The 26,494-nt window shown below is 39.5% G+C and overlaps 1 protein-coding gene across 7 annotated transcripts in view; it reads left to right on the top strand.

The window, feature by feature from the left end:
- DCAF6 (DDB1 and CUL4 associated factor 6) overlaps positions 1-25,175 on the top strand; it is a 132,716-nt gene extending 107,541 nt beyond the window's left edge. For all 7 annotated transcript variants that reach the window (XM_027046136.2, XM_027046133.2, XM_027046140.2 and 4 more), the window contains 5 exons: positions 12,580-12,718; positions 14,416-14,572; positions 15,218-15,306; positions 17,413-17,518; positions 24,715-25,175. In XM_027046136.2, the coding sequence (XP_026901937.1) occupies positions 12,580-12,718; positions 14,416-14,572; positions 15,218-15,306; positions 17,413-17,518; positions 24,715-24,779 (556 nt within the window). In that variant the 3' untranslated portion in view covers positions 24,780-25,175. The remainder of the gene's footprint in view (positions 1-12,579; positions 12,719-14,415; positions 14,573-15,217; positions 15,307-17,412; positions 17,519-24,714) is intronic.
- Positions 25,176-26,494: the final 1,319 nt, after the last annotated feature.

Below are 26,494 nucleotides of genomic sequence, written 5' to 3'. Positions count from 1 at the left end.
TATCCTTTTATATTAACCTCCTTTGACTAACTGAATTACTCCTCATGTCATTTAATTCCAGGTTAAATAAATTAATCCTCTCCTAATCTGGATTAAACCATTTTTTCTACCCTAAAATTTCTTTGTTCCCCCACAGACCATTTTAATGACACCAATAATATCAATTGTATCACTCTAGCTATCTGTGATAGTGTTTTGTAAAAGGATAAACCATATTGAAAATAATAGGCAAAGTGATTCACATTTTGTATTTTTAGTTTGTTTAATTTCTCCTTATATTTTAGCCTAGTCCTCTAACTACGAAATGTGTCAACTTGTTTATTTTTTTTTAATAGGGCTTACAGACTATTTCTGATTTTTTTTTGTAAGTTTATATATTTATTTTGAGAGAGAGAGCACAAGTGGGGGAGGAGCCAAAGAGAGAGAGAGAAAATCCCAAGCAAGCTCCACACTGCCAGCACAGAGCCCTACATGGGGCTCGAACCCACGAATTATGAGATCATGACCTGAGCCAAAGTTGGAAGCTTAACTGACTGAGCCACCCAGGTGCCCCTATTTCTGATTTTTATAACTTCCTAATTTAAACTTGGAGTTACCTTAAGAATTTTACTGACCATTTAGAAATAGTTTTCTAGAATATGCAGTATTAAAATTAAAATACAGGGGCGCCTGGGTGGCTCAGTCAGTTAAATGTCTGACTTTAGCTCAGGTCATGATCTTGTGGTTCGTGGGTTTCAAGCCTTGCATCAGGCTCTGCACTGTTAGCACTGAGCATGCTCAGATCCTGTCTCCCTCTGTCTCTGCCCCTCCCCTGCTCGCTCTCTCTCTCTCTCTCTCTGTCAAAAATAAGCATTAAAATAAATAAATAAGACTCTTGGGGAAGAGGAAGGAATCAAAATATAAAGTCAGGAATCTAGGTTTTTATTTTCTTAGGTCAGTTATATGTTAGATTCATTGTACATTTTTTTTCTAGTAAATGCTGTCTCCCAAATAAATGGCTGATACCTTGAGGTGTTTTTGTTTTTATAATGAATCAGTTTTGTGTTTATTTTATCCATTCAATAAACGTGTATGAACCAAACTCTGTGGTAGATGCTGGTAATCTAAGGATAATGAAAATTACAGCCTCCATTAGCTCTTGGTTCAGTGGGATACACAGACACATACAAATGATTATAAAATAGTAATTGTGGCAATAGAGTTTTGCATAGGCACTGGCATTATTAAGGGCTTTTAGCCTAATCTACGGAGGGGAGAATTGTATTTTTTTTAATTCTTGGTTTGTGACACACTGTCATTGTCGACTTATGCTTAGTTCCTTTTCTTTATTTCATTTATTTAATGGTAAGTGAATCTCAATAAACCCAGCACCCAAGCCAAGAACTGAGAGAGCACCAGTAACTTAGATCTATGCAGACACCTCCCAATCCTGTGCCCCTGCCCACCTTACCAGTGGCAGCCACTCTCCTGAATGTTGTGTTGATCATGCCTTACTTTCGAAACAAAAAATTATCCTGAACATAACTGCCAAACTAATATATCACTTAAATTGTTTTACCCACTTTTAAACTTTATAAAAAAGGACATCATACTAGATGTGAGACCAGGACTTGCTATTTTTTTCAGTCAACATTATATTAAGATTCACCCATGTTGTAATGTGTAGCTGATGCTCAGTCTGTTTTCTGCTATCTAATAATCCGTAATTTATCCCTTTTCCTGGTAACTGGCAGTTGTTTACAGTTTTGCTATTAACAACAGTGTTGGTTTGAACATTCTGAAATATGTCTCCTTGGGTTTTTCTGGGGTACATACCTAGGAATGGAATCTTTGATTTTATAAGTTAGATTGTCTTCCAACGTGGGAGTATAAGTTAGTGCAGTCACTGAGTAATCACACTGATCCACATCTTCTTTAAAACTTGGTTTTGTTAGGGTGCCTGGCTGGCTCAGTCTGTAGAGCATGCAACTCTTGATCTCGGGGTTGTGAGTTCAAGCCTCACATTGGGTGTAGAAATTACTTGAAAATAAAATCTTTAAATAAATAGGGGCCCCTGGGTGGCTCAGGCGGTTGAGCATCCAACTTTTGACTTGGGCTCAGGTCATGATCCCAGGATCGTGGGATTGAGCCCCATGCCCGGCTCTGCACCGAGCATGGAGCCTGCTTAAGATTCTCTCCCTCTCTCCCCCACTCTCTCTCTCTCCCGCTCTCTTCCTCTACCCTTCTGCCCCTCTCTCTCTCACTTGCTCTCTAAAATAAAAAAATAATAAATAAACTTGGTTTTGTCACTTTTTTTGAATTTGCTACCGTTAGCAAAATTTGGTGTCCAGTGCTATCTCATGGTTTTGATTTTCATTTCTGTATTTACAGAACGAGATTATGCATCTCTCGTTTGTTTTTTGGCCATACCTCGTTTTCTACTGGGGTTGTTTTATTCTTTTTTTAATGTTTATTTATTTATTTTGAGAGAGTGGGTGGGGGGAGGACAGAGGGGAGAGAGACCAAGAGAGAAAGAGAGAGAGAGAGAGAGGGACCAAGACAGAGAGAGAGAGAGAGACCGAGACCCAAGCAGGCTCCATGCTCAGCCAGAGCCTGACTCAGGGCTCGATCTCACAATGTGAGATTGTGACCTGAGCCGAAATCAGCAGTTGAACACTTAACCTACTGAGCCAACTGGGTGTCCCTCTACTGGTTTGTTTTAATTGAGTTGTTTTTCTTTTCCGTGTTGTCTTAGCTTTTATTACTTATTAAGGAATTCTTTATATATTTTTGATACTAATTTGCTATCATTTATAAGTGTGTAAATATTTTTTCTGGTTTGTGATTTATTTTTTCTTTTTTACTTTAAGCTGACTTGAGAAACCATTCTTAATTTTAATATAGTTGAATTGTATCATTTCTTTATGCATATAACTTCCTTTTGTTTAAGAAATCCTTACCCTGGATTCAAAAAAATTGAAAATTTTCTTTTAAAGTTTTCTTTCGACAATTTAAGGTGTTAATCCATCTGGAATTGATTATTTATGATGTATATGTGTGCCCATTTAGTTAGCCCTATTTTCCCTGTTCATTTGTTAAATGTTGAATTTCCCCAGGGAGCTGCTATCCTACCTATGTCATATTATAGAATTCCAGATAAACACAGGTCTATATCTGGGCTTTCTGTTTTGTTCCATTGGTCAGTTTGTTTGCCCCTCCATCAATACCACACTCTTTAATTACTCTAGTTTTTTAATCTTAATGTCTTCCAAGTCTCTTCAAGTCTCTTCTCTTTATTTTTCTTTAGAAGGGACGTGGCTATTCTTTGTCTTTTGGTCTGTTTTATGATCAACATATTAAGTTCTACCTATGAGTCATCAGAATATGATAATAGTTGTAATAAACCTGGAAGTAAATTTGGAGAATTAATTATCCTCTCAATATTAAGTTATCTCTACATTTATTTAGGCTGTTTAAAAAATGTCTTTCAGTAACAGGTTATTATTATTTTTTTATGTTTACTTAGAAAGAGAGAACATGAGCATGAATGGGGGAGGGGCAGAGAGAGAGGGAGATAGAGAACCAGGGCTTGAAGCTATGAACCATGAGATCATGACCTGAGCCAAAATCGAGTCGGACACTTAACTGAGTGAGCCACCCAGGTGCCCCCAGGTTATAACAGGTTATAATTTCCTATGAACAAGTTTTGCATATCGTTTTTTAACTTATTTATAGATACTTTCATTTTTGTTACCATTGTAAATGAATTTTTTTTAAGCTTATGCCTCCCTTTTTTTTTTTAAACTCATACTCTGTTGATAGTTTGTTGCTGGTGTTTAGAAATGCAGTTGATTTATATAATGATCTTATATCTACCCAAGTGTTTTTCTGTTATATTTATTAGTTAGCATATAAATTCCTTTAAGCTTTTTTTATGTAGACAGTCATATCGTTGCAAAAAGGAGTTTTCTTTCCTCCTTTTCATTCTTATTGCTTACTGGGTATTGGTTAATGAGGATAGTAAGAATCACACCTTGCTCCTGATTTTGAAAAAAGTGCCTACATGAGTTTATTTGTACTGGTGTTTCAGGGTTTTGTAGATACCTCCTATGAGGTTAGGGGGCTTCCCTACCTAGGCCGTCCTAGTTTACTAACAGTTTTTATCATGAACGAGTATTGATTTAATCAGTCACCTAACTCTTCATCTGTTGAGTTCTATTTTTTCTCCTTTAGCCAGCTAATACACTTACAAATGTTCTAATATTAAACAGCCTTTAACATGTGTCTTATGACCCAGAATGTAGTGTATATTGATGTATGTTCAACTCGAGAAGAATGTGTATTCTGCTGTTGTTGCATGAAGTAGTCACTAGTTGTCCATTATATCCAGTTGATCAGTGGTGGTGTTGAGTGCAACTATGGCTTTACTGTCTGCCTCCTGGATCTGCCCCTTTCTGAGACAAGGGTGTTGAAGTCTCCCAACTACAGTAGTGGATTCGTTTATTTCTCCTTGCATTTGTCAGTTTTTTCCTCATGTGTTTTGACCCTCTCTAGATAGGCACATACACATTGAAGATTGTTCGTGGAGAATTGACTCCCTTGATGTTATTTAATGCCCTTCTTTATCCCTGATAACTTGGCTTACTTTGAAGTCTGCTCTGTCCAAAAGAAATATAGTTAATCTTGCTTTCTTTTGTTTAGTATTTAACATGGGATATTTTTCTCCATACATTTATTTACTTTTAATCTCTTTATTTTTTTAATTATTTATTTTTAAATGGATTTCTTTATTTATTTTTAAGTGGATTTCTTGTAGACAACAGATAGCCGGGTCATATTTTTTGATCCATTCTGATAATCTGTTTTTTAATTGGTGTAATTTAGAACATTGACATTCAAGGTGACTATTGATATAATTGGATTAATGTCTACCATATTCATTATAGTTTTCTATTCTTTGTTCCTATTTTTTGTCTTTTCCTTTTTTTTTCTGCCTTTTGTGGTTTGAATTCAGCATTTTATATGATTCCATTTTCTCTCCTTTCTTAATATATCAGCTACAATTCTTTTTTAAATCTTTTTTAGTGGTTGCCGTAGAGTTTGCTGTGTACATTTACAACTAATCCAATCCACTCTCAAATCATACTACACCACTTCACAGGTAGCGTGAGTATTATATGATAACAAAATCCTGATTCTTTCTTGTGTCCCTTGTATCATTGCTGCCTTTCATTTCACTTTAATATAAGCATACATAAGCATATATACACATAAGATATATTACATCAACATACGTAATGGAATACATTATTGCTGTTATTATTTTGAAGAAACTTATCTGTTAGGTAAACTAAGAGTAAGAAAAATGAAAGTTTAGGGGCACTTGGGTGGTTCAGTTGGTTAAGCGTCTGACCTCGGCTCAGGTCATGATATCATGGTTTGTGAGTTTGAGCCCCACGTCAGGCTCTGGACTAACAGCTCAGAGCCTGGAGCCTCCTTCGGATTCTGTGTCTCCCTCTCTTGCCCACTTACAGTCTGTCTCTCTCTGTCTCAAAAGTAAATAAACATTTAAAAAAATTTTTTAATTAAAAAAATGAAGTTTTAATTTTAATCTTCACTTATTCCTTCTTTGATGTTCTTTGTTTATATAGATCCCTATGTCTGATTTATATATTTTTTCTTCTCTATACCAATTTTGCAAGGCAGGTCTACTGGCAACAAATTCCTTTGCTTTTATTTGAGAAAGTCTTTATTTCTCATTCACAAGAAGGATCATTTTGCAGGGCATAGAATTCTAGGTTGGTGATTTTTTTTTTTTCCCTGTCAGTGCTTTAAATATTTTACTTTGTTCCTTTATTGCTTCATAGTTTCTGAGGAGAAATTGGATGTGATTCTTATTTTTTTTCCTCTCTAGGTAAGATGTTTGTTTTCCTCTGGCATCCTCCAGGATTTTTTTAATCTTTGATTTTCTGTATTTTAAAAATGATATGCATAGGTATAAGATTTTGGTTTTGGTTTGCTTTGGGTTTTTTTGATTTTGTTTTTTTCTGGGTTTTTTTGTTTTTTGTTTTTTGTGTTTGTTTTGTTTTGTTTTGGTGTTTATCCTGCTTGGTGTTCTCTAGGCTTCCTGGATCTGTGATTTGGTGTCTGACATTAATTTGTAGAAATTCTGAGTCATTATTGTTTCAAATATTTCTCTTTTTTTTTTCCTCCACCTTCTTGTATTCCCATTACGCTTATGTCATATCTATTTAGTTATCCCACAGTCCTTGAATATTTGGTTTGTTTGGGTTTTTGTCCAGTCGTTGTTTTCTTTGCTTTTTGGTTTTCAAGGATTCTATTGATACATCCTCTAGGTCAAGGATTTTTCTCAGTCATGTCCAGTCTATTAACAAACCTATCAAAAGCATCCTTCATTTCTGTTACAGTGCTTTGTTTTATCTCTGGCATTTCTTTTTACTTCTTTCTTAGGATTTCCAGTGTTCTCCTTACATTGGCCATCTGTTCTTGCATGTTGTGTACCTAATCCATCAGAGCCCTTCATTAATTATAGTCAAATTAATCATAATTGTTTTAAATTCCTGGCCTGATAATTCCAACATCCCTGTCATGTCTGGTTCTGATGCTTTCTCTGTCTCTTCAAATGTGTATAGCGTTCTGTGTAAAAGGAACTGCTCTAAACCTTTAGCAATGTGGTTGTAAGGCGTGGGGGAGAGGAAGCATTCTTAATCTTATGATTCGTTCTCAGTCTTTTAGTGAACATACATCTCTGGACTTTACAAGTGTTCATTAGCTTATTTTTTTCTTTCCCTTTAGGTGGGCTAGGATGACCAGGGTCATCCTGTAGAGAGCTGTAGTTGGCTATTTCCCTCCCCTAGGTTAGTTGGGCTCTGATAGTACCCCAGCACATTGGACTCTGGTTAACTAGTTTCCACTAAGAGCAGACCTTATAAGAAGAAGAGAATGCTCTGGCATATTTCAGAGTACTTCCTCTTACCCTCTCCCTGCCAGAAACTCAAGGGGATTTTTTCTCCAGTATTTAGTGTGGCAATCTGGTCTGGCTCCTGGAGGTAAATCTGAAAATATTGGGGTGGGGGGCACCCTATGACTGGGTTCCCCTGGCGTTTTTAACTCTTACAGCTGTCCACACTGAGCCTCCAGCAGTCCCTCAATCACAGTTCAGGTGTTCTTACCTTCAAGTCTCTTCTTTGCTAAGCTATGACTCCCTGTTTGCCTGTTTTTCTCTCCAGTCTTAGGGACAGCAGTTTGTCCTGTGTCCTCCCCTTTCTTACAGATCCAAGAGGAGTTGTTGATTTTTCAGTCTGTTCAGCTTTTTACTTGCAAGTTTGGAGTAAGGACTTTCAAGATCCTTACATATAGAACTGAGTTAAACAATCTTTGTATTCCTGGGATAAACCTAACTTGATCATGATGTATTATCTTTCTGATACATTGTTGGATTTGATTTGCTGATATTTGGCGAAGGATTTTTGTATCTATATTGGGAATGAAATTTTTTTCTTATATTTTCCTCATCCTATTTTTGGTAAAAAGTTACACTAAACATAAGTAGAAAAATATTTCCTATTTTTCCTTTCCCTGGTAGAGTTTGTATAAGGTTGGAATGATGTTTTCTTTAAAAGCTTAGTAGATTATACCTATAACACCAGCTGGACCTAGTTTTTTTCTTTTGGAGATGGTTTTTAAGTATTATTTTACTTCTTTAATAGCTGTAGACTATTTGCATGATCTCTTTCTTCTTTAGTCAGTTTTAAGAGGTTTTTAAAAAATGTGTCAATTCATCTAAGGTTGGAAATTTGTTATTATAGTATTTTTATTGTCTATTTTATTTCTACTGTCTTGAGTTATAATGACCTTTTTATTCATAACATTATTTATTTAAACCCCCTTAATTTTTTCTTCATCATCATGGCAGAACTCTATATTGTTATTCTTTTTGTTTTTTATTTCTCCTTTTTCTCTATCATTTCCTTTCTTCTATTTTCTTTGAGATTACTTGATAGTTTTTTTTTTCTTTTTTTTTCTAAATTAAGTTGTAAAAATTTAGCTTTTTTTTCCATTAACATCTGACTTGTGATCAGAGAATGTAGTTGGTGTTAGATGCATTCTTTGAAATTTGTAGAAACTGCCTTTGTGGCCTTGTACGTGTCAAATTTGTAAATCTTTCATGGGCCCTTGAAAAGAATATTACTGTAATTTTTAATGTGGAATTTCATATGTGACCATTAGATCAAGACTGTTCATTGTGTTAAAATTTATATCTTTGCTGTTTGTGTGTTTTTGTCAGCTTGACTTACAAAGTAGCGAGAGAGGTGTGTTAAAGTCTTCACTGTATTGGAAGATGTGTCTCATTCTCTTTGCAGTTATGTCATTTTCTTTTAAAATGCATTTTTGAGGCTACTGAGTGCATATATGTTAAATTGTTACATCTTCCTGGTAAATTGAATTTCTTATGTATTAGTAATCGTCTCTATTCTTAATGCTTTTTATCCTCATCTGTTTTGTCTGATGTTAATGTAGCTAAGCCACCTTTCATTTGATTAGTATTTGTGTAAGACCCTTTCACTTGAAGCTTTTCCTTGTCCTCATACTTGAGGTGTATCCTAGACATTCTCTTTTTTCTCCGTTGGTGAATTTAGTCTATTTAAATCTACTATCATTATGGCGTATTTAAACTTTCCCACGTCTTCTAATTATCCTGTTTTATTTATTTATTTTTTTACTTTCTTGCCTTTTTTGGAATTAAGTTTTTTATCCTTTTTTTTTTTGTTTTGCCTTTTTCTTTATTTTTTTTTCCCATTGGGTTGGGATTTATACTCATTATTTTATTGTTCACTTCTGAAATTGTATATGCTTATTTAACTTTATAATGCCTTTTATGACTTTTAAACTGTGCTCCAAAACTAGCCTAAGCTCTTATAAAAGAATAACTGATATTCCCCCAAACAACTTTGCAAATGGTAGGCTTTTAATAAATATTTGTTTGCTGATTGGTGTTCTTCATATGTATGTGTCATTTTGATTTTCATTGATCAAATTTGCAAAGTAATAAAGTACGAATTATTTTCAATGACCAATATTTTTTCAGTGTTTCCTGTGAAATATCCTCTAGGAAAGTTGTTTCAATGTATTCATTCTAAGATCATTTCTCTAGAAATGTCAGCTGAGTTGGACATTACCTGATTGTATGTGTAGATATGGCACCCACAGTTACTTTTTATTCTCTAATTTGAAATTTCTGCACTTGAAGCTTTTTCTCTTAGATAATTTTCCTGTAGTGACATGGTGGCAGGTGCCCTAATTTTAGATCAGAACTATATAATACAAACCATATAACTTGACATCCAGATTTTGAAATCAGGATGGTCAGATCAAACAAACACTAAGCAGTAAATTAGACCATATTCTAGACCTAACTTTTAAATGAAATGAACATTTTTGATCCAGTACTGTCTTCACTAGTTCTTTATTATTATCACTTCATTAATCATTTAGCTTTATAACTTTGCTCACACATTTTAAGTAATTTGAGCTTCTATCTAAATTCATAATTTGTCATATAATTTATTTTTCATTTATAGCTCTGAGGCCTTTGGTTTGTCGGCAAGGTCATTGCTATTTCCTCTGCTACCTGATATTCTGCTTTGTTAGCAAAAGAGTTTTTCTCTTTATTGGTTTTTTGCTAATCATATATTTTTAACTGATTCAGAGTGACTTTTCTTCCAATTCAGGAAAAAAGAAAGATCCAACATATTAATTGTGGGGTTTTTTTTGAGAGCGTTTGAACTCTCAACCCTTCTTCTTATCAGCTCCCAATCAGAAAATCGTAATAAGCTAAATATGTCATCTTTTTGCCTGGAAGTTTCTAATTATATCTGATTCTAAAATGTATGTGTATCCCTGTGCCCCCTTTTATTAGATATACAAAGCATAGGATAAAGTTTTTAAAGCACTTTTAAATAAGCCTGTATAACTTATGGTATATCCTTTTATGAAAAAGAAAATACCTTTTTATTATAAAAGTGGGAGTACAAAATTGTTACATAATTGTTTTAAAAACATGTTACAATTTGGTGTCCGTTTTCTAGACCCTTTCTATGCATATATAGAATTTTTTCTCTAAGAATTATTCATTAACCTATGTTACAGTTTTGGCAGTATAATACCAACATTATTCATGTGGTTATTTTATGGATCTTCCTTATCTTTTTTAATGGTGGTGTAAATATTCCAATGTATGGATGTAACATTATTTAATCTATCCTTTCCACATAAAATTTAGATTATTTCCAATCTTTCTCAAAGTAGTACAGCAAAAACTTGTATTACACATATATATGTATACATGTATATATGTTTGTATATTTGCTTCAGTTTTGTACAGTATACACTCTTTAAAAGTAAAATTGCATCAAAGCAAATTCATTTAAAATTTTAATAGATACTATTTAATTTGTAGTGAACAGGAACTCAGTATATTGCTGGTGGGAGTATAACTTGGTGTAACCACTTTGGAAAATTGTTTGAAAGTTTCTATTAAAGGTGAACATATGCACATGCTCTGGTCCGGCCCTTTTACACCTAGATATACACCCAGCAGAAATAGGTACATATGTTTGCCGAGGACATGAGCCGACACTGATGGTAGCACTAACTCAGTAATCAAAAACTGTGAACAACCCAGTGTCCGCCAACAGTTGAATGAATACATAAGTTATAATATATTTACACAAAGTAGTAGTGGACAGCAAAGGGGATGAGTTACTACAGCTAAATAAGACAACATGGATGAATCTTACAAACATAATGTTGAGCTAAAGAAACTAGACACAAGAATATATCTCCTCTGATTCCATTTAATTAGTGTTCACAAACGTGCAGAGGTAATTCATACTGTTCGAAGTCAGAATAGTGGTTTCCTTTAAGGGCAGAAGGATGGTGGGAATGAAGCACGAGGAGAAATCTGGAACTCTGGTTATGCTCTGTTGCTCCATTGTGGTGCTGGTTACATGGGCTTGTTTCATTTGTGAAAATGCATTGTGCTACACACTTAGGATTTTATGCCTTCCCATGTATGTGTTCTTCAATGAAAAATTTGCAGTGAAGGAGTTCACTCTGTTTTTGCTCAATAGAACCACTTCCAGACCCCTGCCAGTAGGGTTCGTTTTCTGTACCGGCAGTCTGAGAGACATTAAAATCTTTTTGATCTGGTAGATGTACAGAGAAGTCAGGTTTTTTAATGTTTTTTATTTATTTTTGAGAGAGAAAGAGAGAGAGACAATGTGAGCAGGGGAGGGGCAGAGAGAGGGGGAGACACAGAATCCGAAGCAGGCTCCAGGCTCTGAGCTGTCAGCACAGAGCCTGATGTGGGGCTTGAACCCACAAACTGGGAGATTATGACCTCAGCTGAAGTTGGACACCCAACCAACTGAGCCATCCAGGCGCCCCTCAATTTATTTTTATTTTTATCTTATTGTAAGTGAGTCTCGGTATCCTTTTGTACATTTGCTGACTGTTCATTTCTTCTATAGTTTCCCTACTCCTGTCCTTTGCCTATTTTTCTGTTGCAGTGTTCATTTTTCTTACTGATTTGTAGAACTTTTTGGTCTATTATATGTCAAAATATAATGATTTCGAGAGAGATGGGGAGACAGAGAGCAAGCTGGGGAGGGGCAGAGAGAGAGGGAGACAGAGAATCTGAAGCAGGCTCTAGGCTCTGAGCTGGTCAGCATAGAGCCTGATGCAGGGCTCGAACCCACGGACTGCGAGATCATGGCCTGAGCTGAAGTCAGACGCTTAACCGACTGAGCCACCCAGGTGCTCCAAAAGACAGTGTTTTGAATAACAGAACTAACAAACTTATTAAGTGTATCATATGTTAGGAAAAGTTTCTTCTAATAGTTAAATTAGCCTTAAAGAGAACCCATTATTCTTCAGTCTCCAGCTCTGTAACCAACTCAGTTCTGAGGAGAGGAGAGTCTGCCTCATTAGCTCCAAATCTATAATATGGACTCCATATAGAATAGAATCCATCTGAAAGTCCTTGTTTTATTGTATATATATTACTGTTCTCTTTTTCTTGACTAGTCTGTTCTTTGCTGGGAACATCGTAAACAAACACTCAAAACCAGTTTACCCACTATTATATGTTACCCTTTGTTTCTCCTCGTTTCTCTTTATGCCTTTACATTTCCTAATATGGAGAAGAAAAATGATACTGAATAGGATTTGTTATATTTGTAGTAAATTGCCTATTAATTTTGTCTATATTATGTTTTTATAAAATAGCCCTTTAAAAACCAGTGTGCCGCATGCGATTTCCTTTACTCTCAACCAGTACCAAATTTCTAAGTGATCTTTTCACTAAAATATTTTTAGTAACTCAACTAGTCTGATGTAGTCTCACTGTTGTGTTTGCCTTTTTATGCTTTGGTTGGGGATGCCTTATTGAGATAATGTTTAGTTTAAATGTTTTCTAGACTTTACCGTATTTTAATGTTCCTCGTTTTTACTCTGTAGTGGCCTGTGGATTTTTTTTTTCATTTATTTTTGTTTTTTCTTTTAATATGTAATTCGTAGACGCTCTGCTGTTGCCCGCATTCAGGAGTTCTTCAGGAGGAGAAAAGAAAGGAAAGAAATGGAAGAATTGGATACTTTGAACATTAGAAGGCCACTAGTAAAGATGGTTTATAAGGGCCATCGCAACTCCAGGACAATGGTACCAAATGCTCATGGCACTCTTTGGAGAAATTGCAGATTCATAATATGAGTTTTTTTCCATAACGATGATCTTCCTATGTTGCCAGTGTGCTTCCTGTATAGCATTATTGTACCTTAGCAGTTACCTCTTTACCGAAACATGGTTCTTTTAGTCCTAGAATATATTGCCAGACCATTACTGTTTAAAGAAAACTCTGCCCTACTGAGGAAATATTGTAGAATTGAAAATTTTTTAGCTGGTACAAGTAACAGTTGTGTCTTTCTTGCTTTCTCACACTTGCTGTCTACCGGCCTAGTAGATTTTTTTTTGTTTTTAGCTTGTATTAGCACCCTTTGTTGGTTTGGAGAGGAAGATTTAGATATATGAAATCCAGGCTCATTGCAAAATGTAGTCCAGTGACTTTAATTATAACTCTTAAGATTGACAAGTGAAGATTTGCTTCAGTCACTTTGTCTCTCTAGACTTTAGTGTCCGCCTTTATGAAATAAGAATAGACCAGATGATCTCTAAGATCTGTGCAAGTCTTACAATCCACAAGTCTATATACCCAGTGTCATATTAAGAAGATCTTGCAAGATGATTAGCATAACTGTTAACTCTGAACCATTCATATTTAGAAAGTGTTGTCCTCATACATTCATTGAGTTATCCAAAAGTACCTATAGAATTAGTTTTAATCTACTCTTCAGAGTAAAGGCAAAAAGTTACATTGTGGGAATACCTGCTCATCCGGTAGAATGTGTGACTCTTGATACTGGTGTCCTGAGTTCAAGCCACACGTTGTGTGTAGAGCTTCCTTAACAAAAAAGTTATTTGGGGTAGGGAAATAATTGGCTCTCTCTATAGGTATCATTGGTAGTATCGATTTAATTATTCTAAACTGAATGCTTATTATCAGTAGAAGTGATCAATGTACATTTCTTATACTTTGTGGTTAAAATTTTAGATGAAAACCATTGGAGATAGGAATGAAAAAAAAGAAAAGTAAATATAACAGTAGCGCTAAGCAACAACAAAACTGGCTTCCCCTTTTGTTTTGGCAAAAATAGCAAAGTGGCAGCTACTGATGAAATGATCGAAAAAATCCTGAACTACAAAGATTTTTGGATGGTTTATTCAAAATCATCCATATGGCGTCACAACCATTCCAGTATATCCTATTCCTTTGTCTCGTTGCTTCATAAAAGTAAATACGCTATATCCTTTCTCAGTTGCGGGAGAATAGCTAATAAAAAGATTGGTACTTTTTGTTCTTTTATCATAAAGCAAAATAGAAAAAGGAACTATTCGTTTTTTTCTATGAACTGTTTTTATTATAAACCTAAAATGGAACCATTTTTGGAAAGGTCAGCAACATATATAGAAGTTTCCATTACACTGCCCAGTCCCAGAAATCCCATTCATTCATTTAGCAGTTACTAATTCAGCACCTAGTGTCGCCAAGTACTGTTTTAGGCCCTTTAAATATAGCATCGAACAGAGCAGAATCTCTGTGTTCATGGGGAACTTTTCATTACTTAGTGCCATATCATGCTTGCTGAAAAATCTGTATCATTTTTAAAGTAATAGAAGACAAAGATTCTCTTCTGTTTTTTTATTCTTTTCTAATATTTTCAGTTGCAGAATAGAATAAGTTTTTGTTTTAATAACTCTGATTTGAGTTTTCTTCTAATTTCCTTTTTCTAAACCCTTAGATAAAAGAAGCCAATTTCTGGGGTGCTAATTTTGTAATGAGTGGTTCTGATTGTGGCCATATCTTCATCTGGGATCGTCACACTGCTGAGCATTTAATGCTTCTGGAAGCTGATAATCATGTGGTAAACTGCCTGCAGCCACATCCGTTTGACCCAAGTAAGATGGCCGTTTATAAGGCAAAGGCTAGAAATCTGTACATCAGCTCCAGTTTTGTGCTAGTTTTTAATATAAAAATAATGCATATTATCCTAGAAGGCAGCCACTAGAGTCAGTTATGACTCTCATTGGGTTTCAATCAAAAAACACTTAGAACCTCCTTTTGGCAGAAAGTATGGGGAGATAGTTTATCCTGCTAATATTTCCTCCAAGTATTATCAGTTGCAAGAGCTTTGGCTGACTGAACTTTGCACTACTTCCCCAAACTCAATCTCCAAGCCTTTTTAGCCTTCACGTGGCCAAGTTAATGTACCAGAACGAGAGAGCTTGGCTTGTTCTTGCCTTCCATTTGACATTGCCCATGTTTCTCATAAAAGAGCGATGGAAAAGAAAGAAATTTGAGTGATTTCAAGATAGTCTTAAAATTATATTCCAGGGTAACTTTTAGAAAATCTTCAAAATCATATTTTCAGTTAACAAATATATCAGTACAATTTCCATTCCAGCTCAGTTTGGCTGTACATGTACATATGTGTATATGCATATACATACATGCATATATATACATGCATAATGTATAACATATATGCGTGTCTTAATGGCTTGTTTTTATGCTTTATATTAATATGCACATTTTATTTCTAGTTCTAGCCTCATCTGGCATAGATTATGACATAAAGATCTGGTCACCACTAGAAGAGTCCAGGATTTTTAACCGAAAACTTGCTGATGAAGTAAGTTTTTTACTTATACTTATTATAATGAGTGTATGTCACTTTATTCCTGAAATGCTTTCTTAAGAAGACGCCCATCAGCTCATTATTAGTTGGTAACATAAACAAGTTTATTTAATTGAGGAGGTCGGATTTTAAGAAAAAGAAACAATAACATGCCTATAATACTAGAGAAGTAAAAATCAGAGTATTTTGATAATTGTAATACTGATCATCGGTAATACCAGATTAAGTGTATTATAGTTTAAGAGAAACAGATTGACTATCTGTGCTTTTGCAATGAAGAGTCATTTAAAAAACCTTCTGTCCTTTTATGAAAATAGTTTCACTCTGGCTGCCCTCCATAATCACAGCCAAATAAGTAGCAGAACAAATGACTGGAGAATCTTTTCCTTTTTGTTATATTTTAGATTTCTTCAGCTCCTTGTTAAACCAACAGCTTTCAGACTGGGTTGTGTGAAGCTGTAGGTTTTTTGTGGGATGAGAAGAGGGAAGGTGGATGACACAAACGCTGAATTCTGGGCTTTTCCTCCCTAACTTCAGCTGGGGTTTTTATTAGTGGGTTTTCATAGAAGCTTTCTTATGAAAATAAGGGTCCATGGCATTAATCAGTTAGCTCCTGACGTAACTGTTGAATTTCTGTGAGTTTCTGCATTCTGTGAATGCAGCTCAAGTAGATGCTGCATTCTCTTAAAAACATAAAGTGAGGGTCCATTACTGAGAAACGTTAGCTAGAAAGCCAGAGCTCTAGACCAGGGTTGACAGTTCACGGCACAGTTCCCACATCTGCTTTCTAGTAGACATTTATAACTTCTATGTCAGGCACAGTGCTGAATTTTATTTTTTTATTTTTATTTTTATTTTTTTTAACTTTTTTTTATTGTTTATTTTTGACAGAGAGAGAGAGAGAGAGAGCGCACAAGCCGGGGAGGGCAGAGGGAGAGGGAGACACAGAATCCGAAGCAGGCTCCAGGCTCTGAGCTGTCCACACAGAGCCCAACGCAGGCCTTGAACCCACAAACTTGCGAGATCATGACCTGAGCCAAAGTCGGATGCCCAACCGACTGAGCCACCCAGGCGCCCTCATGAATTTTAAAAAATAAACCTTCCCTCAGAGCTTTTAGGCTGGTGGGAAAGACAGACTTGTGAACAGTCAGCCAGAATGTAGGGAGGCACACACAGTGTTCTGGAACCTGTGACAAAGGAGCAGAGGTGCTTATACATGGGGTAGATGGGATGGGGGAGTCTTTGCAGAGGAAGTACAAATTGGACAGAGTTCACCAGGCAGACAGGGAGCTAAGGAGTACTTGAGATGAAGGATCAGCATGTTCCAAGGTGTCCTAAGGTAGGTAAATAACGAACCAGGGGTGAGTGGGTAAGAAAGCAGCTCCCTGGGGCAAGATTATAAAGGGCCCTGGGGGTGCCCCATGAGTTGAAAGTGTGTAAATCACTCGGGAACCATTGATGACATTAGCATCTTTCTCTTACTCTCATGCTTTCCTTCCTTTCTTTTTTCCTTTGCCACACGCTTTGCGGTTCCCTCTTTCTTTTTCCCCCTTTGCTCATGACTGTATAGTAGATTCCTAGGTGTTTGGGTAATCATTTAGTCCTGTTCTTGGTACTTAAGATACAATTCATTGGTAACTCTTAATCCAAAACTTTATTCTTCAAGATTACTTTGCCTCAGTCAAGGTAACGTTTTCTCCAGAGATCCAAATGACCCAGGGATAGTAATTTCACACCCCTCCGTCACTAAGAGCATCAGCTCTGCCGTAGGGGAAAATAATGAGCAGACACAAGGTAGACTGCTCGGGGAAACAAGTTACAAGAAAAAATTCATTGAATTCTTGAATGTTTTAAGTAGCCTCAAAGTGTGACCTTTCTCTTTGCTGCCAGTTGAAAGAGTAGCGTTCTGTGATGTTACTCCCTCACTGCAAGTTAATTACCTGGCATCAAGTAGCCTTAAGGTGGAAATATACACAGCGTACATGGAAAGAATGAAGTAATTCCTCTTTGGACGTGCTAATTTTTTTACTGTTCTCCTAATCTTCATGGGAATGTATAGTTACTTCATTGCTTCTGACCTGGTTGTTTAACTTGCCTCAGGTTATAACTCGAAATGAACTCATGCTGGAGGAGACTAGAAACACCATCACAGTCCCAGCCTCTTTCATGTTGAGGATGTTGGCTTCACTGAATCATATCAGAGCTGGTAAGGACTGTCATTGTATTACTCAAACCATTGTTACATTTGAAAAACATTATTTAAGATCTGCTTAAATAATCTGCTTAAGACCTATTATTTAAGATCTGCTTCAAAGTGATTTGTATAATTTCCTTTAACCACAAAACGAGGGCAATGTAATTCCTGAGCTAGGAGTTCTGTGAACCCTGGATCTTAGGACAGTAAACTTACTTCCTCATGAACCAAATTTATTGAAAAGCATCCAAATGAAAAGACAGAGTCACTTAAAAACTTTTATCAGCTGTGCTTCTCTTCTCAGGGTGGAGGATCGTACCATAAACCTTACACTATGTTCTACAGTAAGGTACCCTTTGATGGTAGATGTGGTCAAAATTACTCCTAGCCCAGACAAAAATAAGTGTTACATGCTACTGTGAAGGTTGAAACAGATACCTCAGTATTTTTTAAATACTTTTTGTTTTCGATGATAAACCGTGAGGTTCGGTGCCAAAGAAACACAAAATCGTATACATTACAATTAATATTCAAGAAGGAAGTGAATATAATCAGTGTTCATAACAGTAGAAAAGATCCAGTGTCCATTGTAAACAAAGTACATTTATCAAACGAGACAGCGTTTGTTGTTCTTCACTGATTTCACAAATTAAATGTCTTCATATGTTGGGTATTACCTGTTACTTAATAGTAACAGCGGCCATCGTTTCTAGAGTACCTGTAATGTGTCAGGCACCATGCTAGTCATTTCACAGATGTTTCCCAATGAGCTCCAACCCTCTAGAAAGTCGGTTATTTATTCGTAATAGCTCGCCCCAGCTCATACAGCTGATGAATGGTGAAGCCTAGGTGTGAAACTGAGTTCCACGCCCTTACTCCCCTTTGACCTAGAAAGTTCACTTGTAGGAATACGTTCAGATCAGAAATATGACACGCAGCCACCCGGGTGATCTGATCTCAAGCTTCTTTACAGGCTCATTCACAGTATTTTCTCCTTCTGTGTCCATTCCATCCACTCTGGCCCTTTTTGAATTTGGGGGCATGTCAAACTCTTTTCCACCTCAGGATCTTTATCATCATGTTGTCCCCCTTACATCCTCATTCTTCGTTAGGATCATTTTGCTTATCCTTCAGGTCTTTGTAAGCGGTGGATTAAATATCACTTCCTCAGAGAGAGTAGGGACAAATATTCCAGGCAAAGTAAAGGGTATGTAGCATTTTTCGAAGTCCTGGAGGAGAAAGAGTGTGGAGCACATCTAAAGAATTGAAAGAAACTCATATGAGATGGGGAGAAAATCATGAAATTGTAAATATTAACTACTACCAGGAAAGAATGAGATTTTCAAATGGTCAAAACAAAAAATAAACATGGAACGTAAACAGAAAATGTTAGTAGTCCAAACAAATATTTTTGCAGTAGCTTTGAGGCTCCTGTATTATCACATTAATGACTAAGATTTTTGATCCATTTTCTTCAATAACAGTGAGTAACCCTTAAAATTCATCTAGATTTCAGACTTGAGAAGGTAGCTTTTCTAGAACATTTGCCAATTAGGATTCTTAAAACTTGCTTGCTCTGAAGAGTTTATCTGGCGAAGGGCTCTTCCTTAGTTTTTCTGTGGAAAACATTCTTCTCTGGTCTGTGCAGAATCTGTTTTGTACGGGTGCTCATGTGGTTTGTTCGCCAACAGCTACCACTGGCCTCCTTTGATTTGAGTGTTAGAGAAGATGTCTCATACTGTGAAGATTCCTTTGCTTCCGGTTCTTTTTGCCGTCAACCGAAAACACCTTCTAATTGGTTTAGTCAGCTCACCCTCTTGCTTCTCTTATGTAAAAGACTGGAAAGAAAGATGTTCCCGAGAGTTGTTTTTATCCTTAAGACATCAGGTTACTTGATGAGTCAGTTATTCCCCCCTTTCCTCTCCTTTGCTCCTTGTCTCCAGTTCTTGGAGTACCATGAGCGTGTGTAGGTACTCAAGGAGAGTTAGTGATGGACGGCGATCAAGTAAGCCCAGGCTAGCTCCAGAATAGTCCAGCCCCTCCATTACTCCACAAGGCTTCCTGGGAGGCCCAGGGAACAGGTACTGGGCGGCCTCTTCCTGGCGGAGCTGTGATCTTCAGCGAAGGCTGCACTTCAGATCCCCGGTGCGGCTTTGTCAACTACAAATACTTGGGTCCTACCCCTTGAAGATTCTTACTCATTTGCTCTGAATAGGGTTTGAGCTTCTGCATTTTCAAAACAGCATGCAAAATCATCCCCATGAGTACGGCAGTAAAGACTGTGGTGTCTGAATGTGGTGTATGCTTCGGATGGGGGCCCCCAAATGTGGGGCAACGGGTAGAAGCGGGGGGGGGGGGCAATTCACCTGAGGCGGAACGAAGGAGATAGAGGTTTACTGAATATGCGGCTGGGGAGCGGGGGCAGGCAGGCAGAGGAGAAGCTGTCTGCAAGGAGGCCGTGGGTGGAGGCTGTTTTTAAAGGAGGAGATGAGGAGGTGTGGCTGCCGTGGAATTTTCCCTTTATTGGTAGCTGTGCCTGGTTGTAAGGAGCCCATGGGTCACTTAGGGCCTCTGGCTGTTTTGAGGTGGGTCCCCTGGTGGGCCTGTCTGTATCCAGCCAGGTGGTCGCTGTGGGCCCTTTAAACAGTCCATTGCCCGAGCCTGTTTGCCTAAAAGCGGCCTCTACAAAGACTTCTAGTGCAGGCCAGCCATTCTGAGACGCGAAGGCAGTTCTGAGACCCCTGGAAGTTTTGATAGACTTCGGAGAGATGGTAATTGTGTGTTTGCACCATTCTAACCTCTTCTAGAATGTCTCAGTATCTGGTAATTTACTCCTCTCCTTAAAATGTGCCTCTCGTGTTCTCAGGACAGAGTCCAGATGTGTTAGCATGACTTAGGAAACCCTGAAGCATCACTTGACATACTTCCCTTCATACCTCTAGGCCTTGGCCCAGGGAGCTCTAGGTGGCCATGGTGCCCTCCGTGGTTGGTGCCAGAGCCCGACCTCGACTGAGCTCACGGCACTTACCAAGTCCTATGCACAGGTTCACTGCGTCAGCAGTTGTAACTTTACTTCGGAATATAACCATATTCACCTACTCTTGGTCTCCCTGCTCCCACCCCCGCCTTCACACAGTCTGATTTCCATAGGGTGGCCAGAGGGATCTTTTTTAAAACGTGGGTCAGCAAATTTTTTCTTGAAATGGCAAAATAGTAACTATTTTAGACTTTGTGGGTCACTTGGTGTCTGCTGTAGCTACTCATCTCTGATGTGGTCGTGTAAAAGTGGCCACACATAATCTGTAGATGAATGGGCGTGGCTCTGTTTTAATAAAAGTTTATTTGCAAAAATAGGCTATGGGCTGGATTTGCCCGGGTCAGTTTATTAGCCCCTTTTTTACATAAATTAGGCTCTGTCACCCCACTTAAAATTCTTGGGGGATCCCCATTGCTCGTAAAATAAGACTGGTCTGGGGCACCTGGGTGGCTCAGTCGGTTGAGTGTCCAATTGCAGCTCAGGTCATGATCTCGTGGTTCATGAGTTCCAGCCCCGCGTCGGGCTCTGTGCCGACGGCTCAGAGCCTGGAGCCTGCTTCGGATTCTGTGTCTCCCTCTCTCTCTGCCCTTCCCCCACTTGCGCTCTCTCTCGCGCTCACTCGCTGTCTCAAAAATAAAGATTTTAAAAAATTTTAGTAAAAAAAAAAAAGACCTGGTCTGCCAGGTCCTACATGATCTAACCCTTGCCAGCCTCTGACTTCCAGCCATTCCAGTTATCCCGTAGCGCACCGCGTTTCAGCATGCCGGCCGCCTCTTCTTTCCTCAGACTGATCAAGCTTATTAGCACATTTAGGACCTTTTCACTGACTGCTTCCTTTGCCTGAAGGACTTTGGCCCTGAACTGAACATACAGTTGAGCCCTCAGCTCCAGCGTCATCACCTCCTCAGAAAAGTCTCGGTAGACACTTCACCCAACGTGACGTTGCTTCATGTGCCTTCTCGCTCGCGCCCTGCCTCTCAGTCACCCACTCTGTTCATTGCCTATTTTCCTCAAGTACTTAGCCCAACTTTTCGTTACTGTATCTGCTGCCTTCTTACAAATTAAAGGGGGAAAGTGTCGGTTGTCTTGTTTTCGATTTTTCCCCTTTAGGAAGTGGTCTCATTGAGAGCAGAGACCTAGTTTGTCTTATTCATAGCTGGATATTTAACTCCTAGAACAGCGCCTGGCAGTATTCGTTGTTCATCAAATGTCTGTTGAATAAATGAATGAATTTCTGGTGTCACATCTCTAACAGTCAGTCACATATTTATTCTTTTTCTTAGAAAAATAAATAATTTTGTGAGGGATGGTCTGGAGAACTACACAGTATTTCTGTGGAACACAGGATTCCTTCGGGGAATTGTTTTCCTCTCTATCTCTTCATATTTCCCCGACCAAAAATAATTTCCTGAGGAAATATTCCTAACAAGAATAAAAAAGGCTTCCCACAAACGTAAACCGTATTTACAAAAACGGTTTGGTACCGTTGCAGGATTTTTCACCTCAGTACCCAGGGTTCCTTGTCTCGCCATTTCGAAGAACTTAGAGGCGACACAGAAGGAGCAGCAGGCCCAAGTCTGCGGAGTGTAAGGGCAGGAAGGAAGAAGAGCATGGAAGCTCTCTTAACAGGGCACATTTGAAAGCCAATGCCCGGGACTGTAGGCAAGGGCCTTTGTCTGGAAGATTCTGGTCGCCTCTCCCTTCCCTGCCCCCTTGTTCCTTCTCAGGTCCTACCCTTACTGGCTGGACAGCTCTAGGTGCTGGGTCGTCCGTTCCTGGTTGACTCGGTTCCATTGTACGAGGAGTCATACTGTTCCTCCTGTAACACACGTTTTATGGTTTGCTTTTCTAGTTAGGTATCTTGATTGTCAAATTCCTGAGGGGGCCCCGAGGGGGAGCGGATGGCGTTTGTTACATTCCTAAGAGGGACCCTGTTTGTGCCTGTGGGGGTTGGCTGTAGTCAGACACTCCCAGCGCTGTTCCGAAATATGCGGTCCTCCCCGCCCAGAGCCTCCGGGTCCTACCTAACCTGTCCCTCTCCGCCGTTTTATCCTGCCTTTTCCTATCACAGTATTGTCTGCGTTTAAAAACAGTGGATTTAGAAGCGATTCTTATTTTCAGTTTTCATTTCAAGGAACAGGGTTTGTCAGGCCTCCCCGGTCTATAACTGCCAACCAGAGGTCGGTGTAAACATTGAGCTGCGGTGCAGTTTCCCTGCCTCGGAGAGGTGGGACTTCACGAACAGAAGGTTTCCTTTATTCTTAGAAATTGGGCTTATGTTCTGAGAGAGGACTCTGCAGTGACTGTGATGCACTTGAAAAAAGAACCACCGTTCTGCCCTCTTCTCATTCCGGGAGCCACGGTCAGTCACTCGCTGGCCTATGCTAGACACTCCTGGCCCTCGCTTGACTCTGCGGCTTGCTCTGGACTCTGCAGAAGTCTGTTGTCTACCGTAAACTCCCTGAGTTAAAGACTGTGACAATTCTTGTTGACCCTCCGTTTCCCCATCTTCACGCATAGTGTGACGAGCAAAAGGAATGTGGCTAAGAACCGGCGCACTTTGAAACAGGCGGACACTCCTTCCTCGTGCTTCCAGTGGGACAGGAATAGGTTTGTTGAATATAGTCAGCCGTGTCCAGGATTCCCACTCACGGCAATCTACCGAGGCAGATAGTGACTTCGTGTTTCGCTCCCTCGTGAAAGTGTATCACAATATAAAGATTATAATCTCTTTTATACTAACATTCGTTAGTACTGACCAGAAATTCTTCCACTGTGCTTGGATTCTTTAGTGGTTGATACATGAAGGTCAATCCAAACCTTGTTTTGGTTCATTTATTTTGCAAATGTGTATGGAACACGTACTATATAATAATAATAATAATAATAATAATAATAGCTAAAACTTATGTAGTTCAGATTATAGATCATATACATCATCTCATTAGTTTGATTTCAAAATGGAGTCAGCATAGAGGGGATTTAGTTTCATTCACTTGGACAGAAAACACACAGTCCCTCTGTACACTCCTCTTGGTGGTGTTGACCTAGGACCCAGTGACCCAGTGGGAGAGTTCACGCCTCTGGAGGTCCTAAGTAAAAGCTCAGGCTTCAGTCTTCTTGCTGTTGACAGCCGGGACTGAACTTCTCCCCCATGTCTGATCTCCGTGTTTTCCACGCTGCCCTGGGGGGAGTGTTCCTGTGACAGAAGGGGCTCCATGCTAGTGGTGACAGGGGCTTTTAAAGTGGCCTTCTTCACATAACCTAACGTAACATATCCTAGTAAAACCTATATGCATGGACTGCTGTACCAGGCTCTGAGGACAGAAGAAAAAAGAAAAAGTTCCTACCCTCCCAGGAGCTCAGAGCCCTTCAAGTCTAGTAAGAAGACACACACGACCTGTCTCCGCAGTCAGGTCATCTTTATACGGGACACACGGGATAGTCTGGAATGTAGAGGAAGGAGTTCCTCATTCTGCAAGTGGGGGTTTGGAAAAGTCCCAGAAACGTTTCACACGGGATAACGGTCGCACTGAGTAGGTGCGCAGAAGCTTTACGGCTGCAGGACGGGGCGAGGGTCCCAAGCAGAGGAGCAAGACGCGCAAACCGTGACGGTCGGGGACAGCGGGCCGTGTCACGCGCCAGTTCACCATCCCGTATTCCCTCGAGGGCAGAGACCGCGGGTCTGTTTTGGTCACCATTGTATCCTTAGCACGACGCCTGGAACATAGCAGATATTTAACTGAAAAAAATTTTTTTATCAACAGAATACACAGATCCTTAGGAATGTTCCCCGGGTTCCCCCACAGCCCCCCTCGGTCTACTGGTGTCACAAGACACCTCCTTAGGCTCCTGGACTCCAAAGAATACGATCTGAAAAACCCCACAGTAGACCGGGATATATCCGGATCCTTAGGGTTTTTCTTTTTAATTTGTATTACGGTTAGAATTACATGCATATTCTAAGGTATAGTGCTGTTTCCCGGACTCTCTTATTTGCTTCTAGCGGCAAAAAATAGCTTCCCTACACACGGAGGTGAACTGATGTTTACACGATGATATGTTCGTATGTATACATTTTCATCGGTTTTAAATAGAAGGTATTGTATATTATCTTAATCGTAATTCTGAAAGTGTTTCTTTTTGTGCGTCTCCTCTGTGTGTTTTCCAGACCGGCTGGAGGGTGACCGATCAGAAGGTTCTGGTCAGGAGAATGAAAATGAGGATGAGGAATAACCAGCTCTTATCGGCAAGCACTTAGATGGTCTGAAATTTGTATAAGACATTGATTATATTTTCTCTTTACGGAGCTTTAGTGCAATTCTAAGGTTATGGTGTTTTGGAGTTTCTCCCTTTTTTGGGGATAACCTGACATTGGTTTGGAATGACTGTGTGCATGAATTTGGGAGAGCGTGTAAAACAAAACTAGCAAAATGTTTTTAAAACTTTTTGCCATGTATGAGGAGTGCTAGAAAATGCAAAGTGCAATATTTTCCCTAACCTTCGGATAGGAGAGCTTGGGTCAGCGTGGAGAGTAATTTTCATTATAGTGAAAATGTTGGTTCAGATAAATTTCTACACTTGCCATTTGCATGTTTGTTGCTTTCTAATAAAAGAAGTTGGTTGTTTTAAGGTGTCCTGAATTTGACTTTTCATTGAATGCCTTACTACCCCGACCCACATTCTCCAGTCTTCTCTATAACATAAGGCTCTTTCTCTATTCTTTTCTAGATCTGATAACCTTTTCTGTTGTGACTTCTGTGTGCTAGAATCACATAGAGGAGCTTTTCTCATTTCTCCTTCCAGAGCACGTTACCTTCACCTCTAATCTCCATCTTTCATGGTTCGTGATCCCTCTTCACCCAAGTACAGGAGTTAGGCTGCCGGCAACAGGCCCAGAGCATCACGGGTAGCTCACGTGACGGACCAGCGCAAGCTCGTCCCGAAAGCGCTGGCCCCCCGGCTTCCTCTCTCCAACTTCTCGGTTTCAGCCACGAGCTGTCGACCGCCCAGTCTTGTAATTCTGGGTCCCCCTCAACTCTGGTGTCCAACTCCACCCCCCTTAGGCCGTCTCCACCCAGGCCTGCACCTTCTGAGCCGAAACCACCCCTGCAGGGGCCACCCTGCAGTCATCCTCCCTCCTCTCCCCTTCGTGCCGCTTCCTCCGGCTGGGCCATGAACGGACGTACGGGTGTAGCGGGCGAAGCACCTTCTCCCTCGCGGCGACCAGGCATCGCCCCTTCGCCTGGTGGCAGAAGATGGCGGGAAGCCCAGGGACACCGACCAAGAGAAGGCAGACTGGCTTTTTGGACGGAAGAAAAGTAACTCTTCCGCTGGCTCAGCAACTTCAGGTAGACTTCAACATCTAGCTCTTGCCCTGGACGGGACAGACACGTTCTCACGTCAGGAGATGTGGCGAATGGTAAAGGGAAAAGGAATTCGAGCTGTAGCCAAACAGGATAATTGCATGATTTCTGGGAAGCACAAAGGTCTTCGCTTCTGATTCCCAATTAGTTATGTGACCTGTTGAAGCCATCTGACTTCTCTGGGCTGGCCTCCTCCTCCGTAAGATGGACGTATTCCTATTGTACCACCTGTGTCCCAGGGGCTGTGTGGGGACCACACGAAACCACGGAGGTTGAAGGGCTTGACAGAACAACTGAAGTGACTACCACAAGCACAAAAACCGACGTCGCTCCTTGCACTGTAACGAAACCGGGCCGGATATGCTCTAGAGAGGTGCTGCAAGGCTCATGGGGCAGAGGCTACTAGAAGGCTCGAGGGGGAGGTCAAGGAAGCTCTTTGGCTGGAAGAGCACAGAAGAAAATCAAGGGCTGCCTGGGTGTCTGAGTCAGTTGAGCAACCGACCCTTGACTTCAGCTCAGGTCATGACCCAGGGTCATGGGATCGAGCCCCTCGCTGGGCTCCGTACCGAGCGTGGAACCTGCGTA

Source organism: Acinonyx jubatus, chromosome E4 (genome assembly GCF_027475565.1).
Source record: "Acinonyx jubatus isolate Ajub_Pintada_27869175 chromosome E4, VMU_Ajub_asm_v1.0, whole genome shotgun sequence".
Lineage (NCBI taxonomy): Eukaryota > Metazoa > Chordata > Mammalia > Carnivora > Felidae > Acinonyx > Acinonyx jubatus.
The sequence above is the reverse complement of the archived record's forward strand: the minus strand, read 5'-3'. Positions and strand labels throughout refer to the sequence as shown.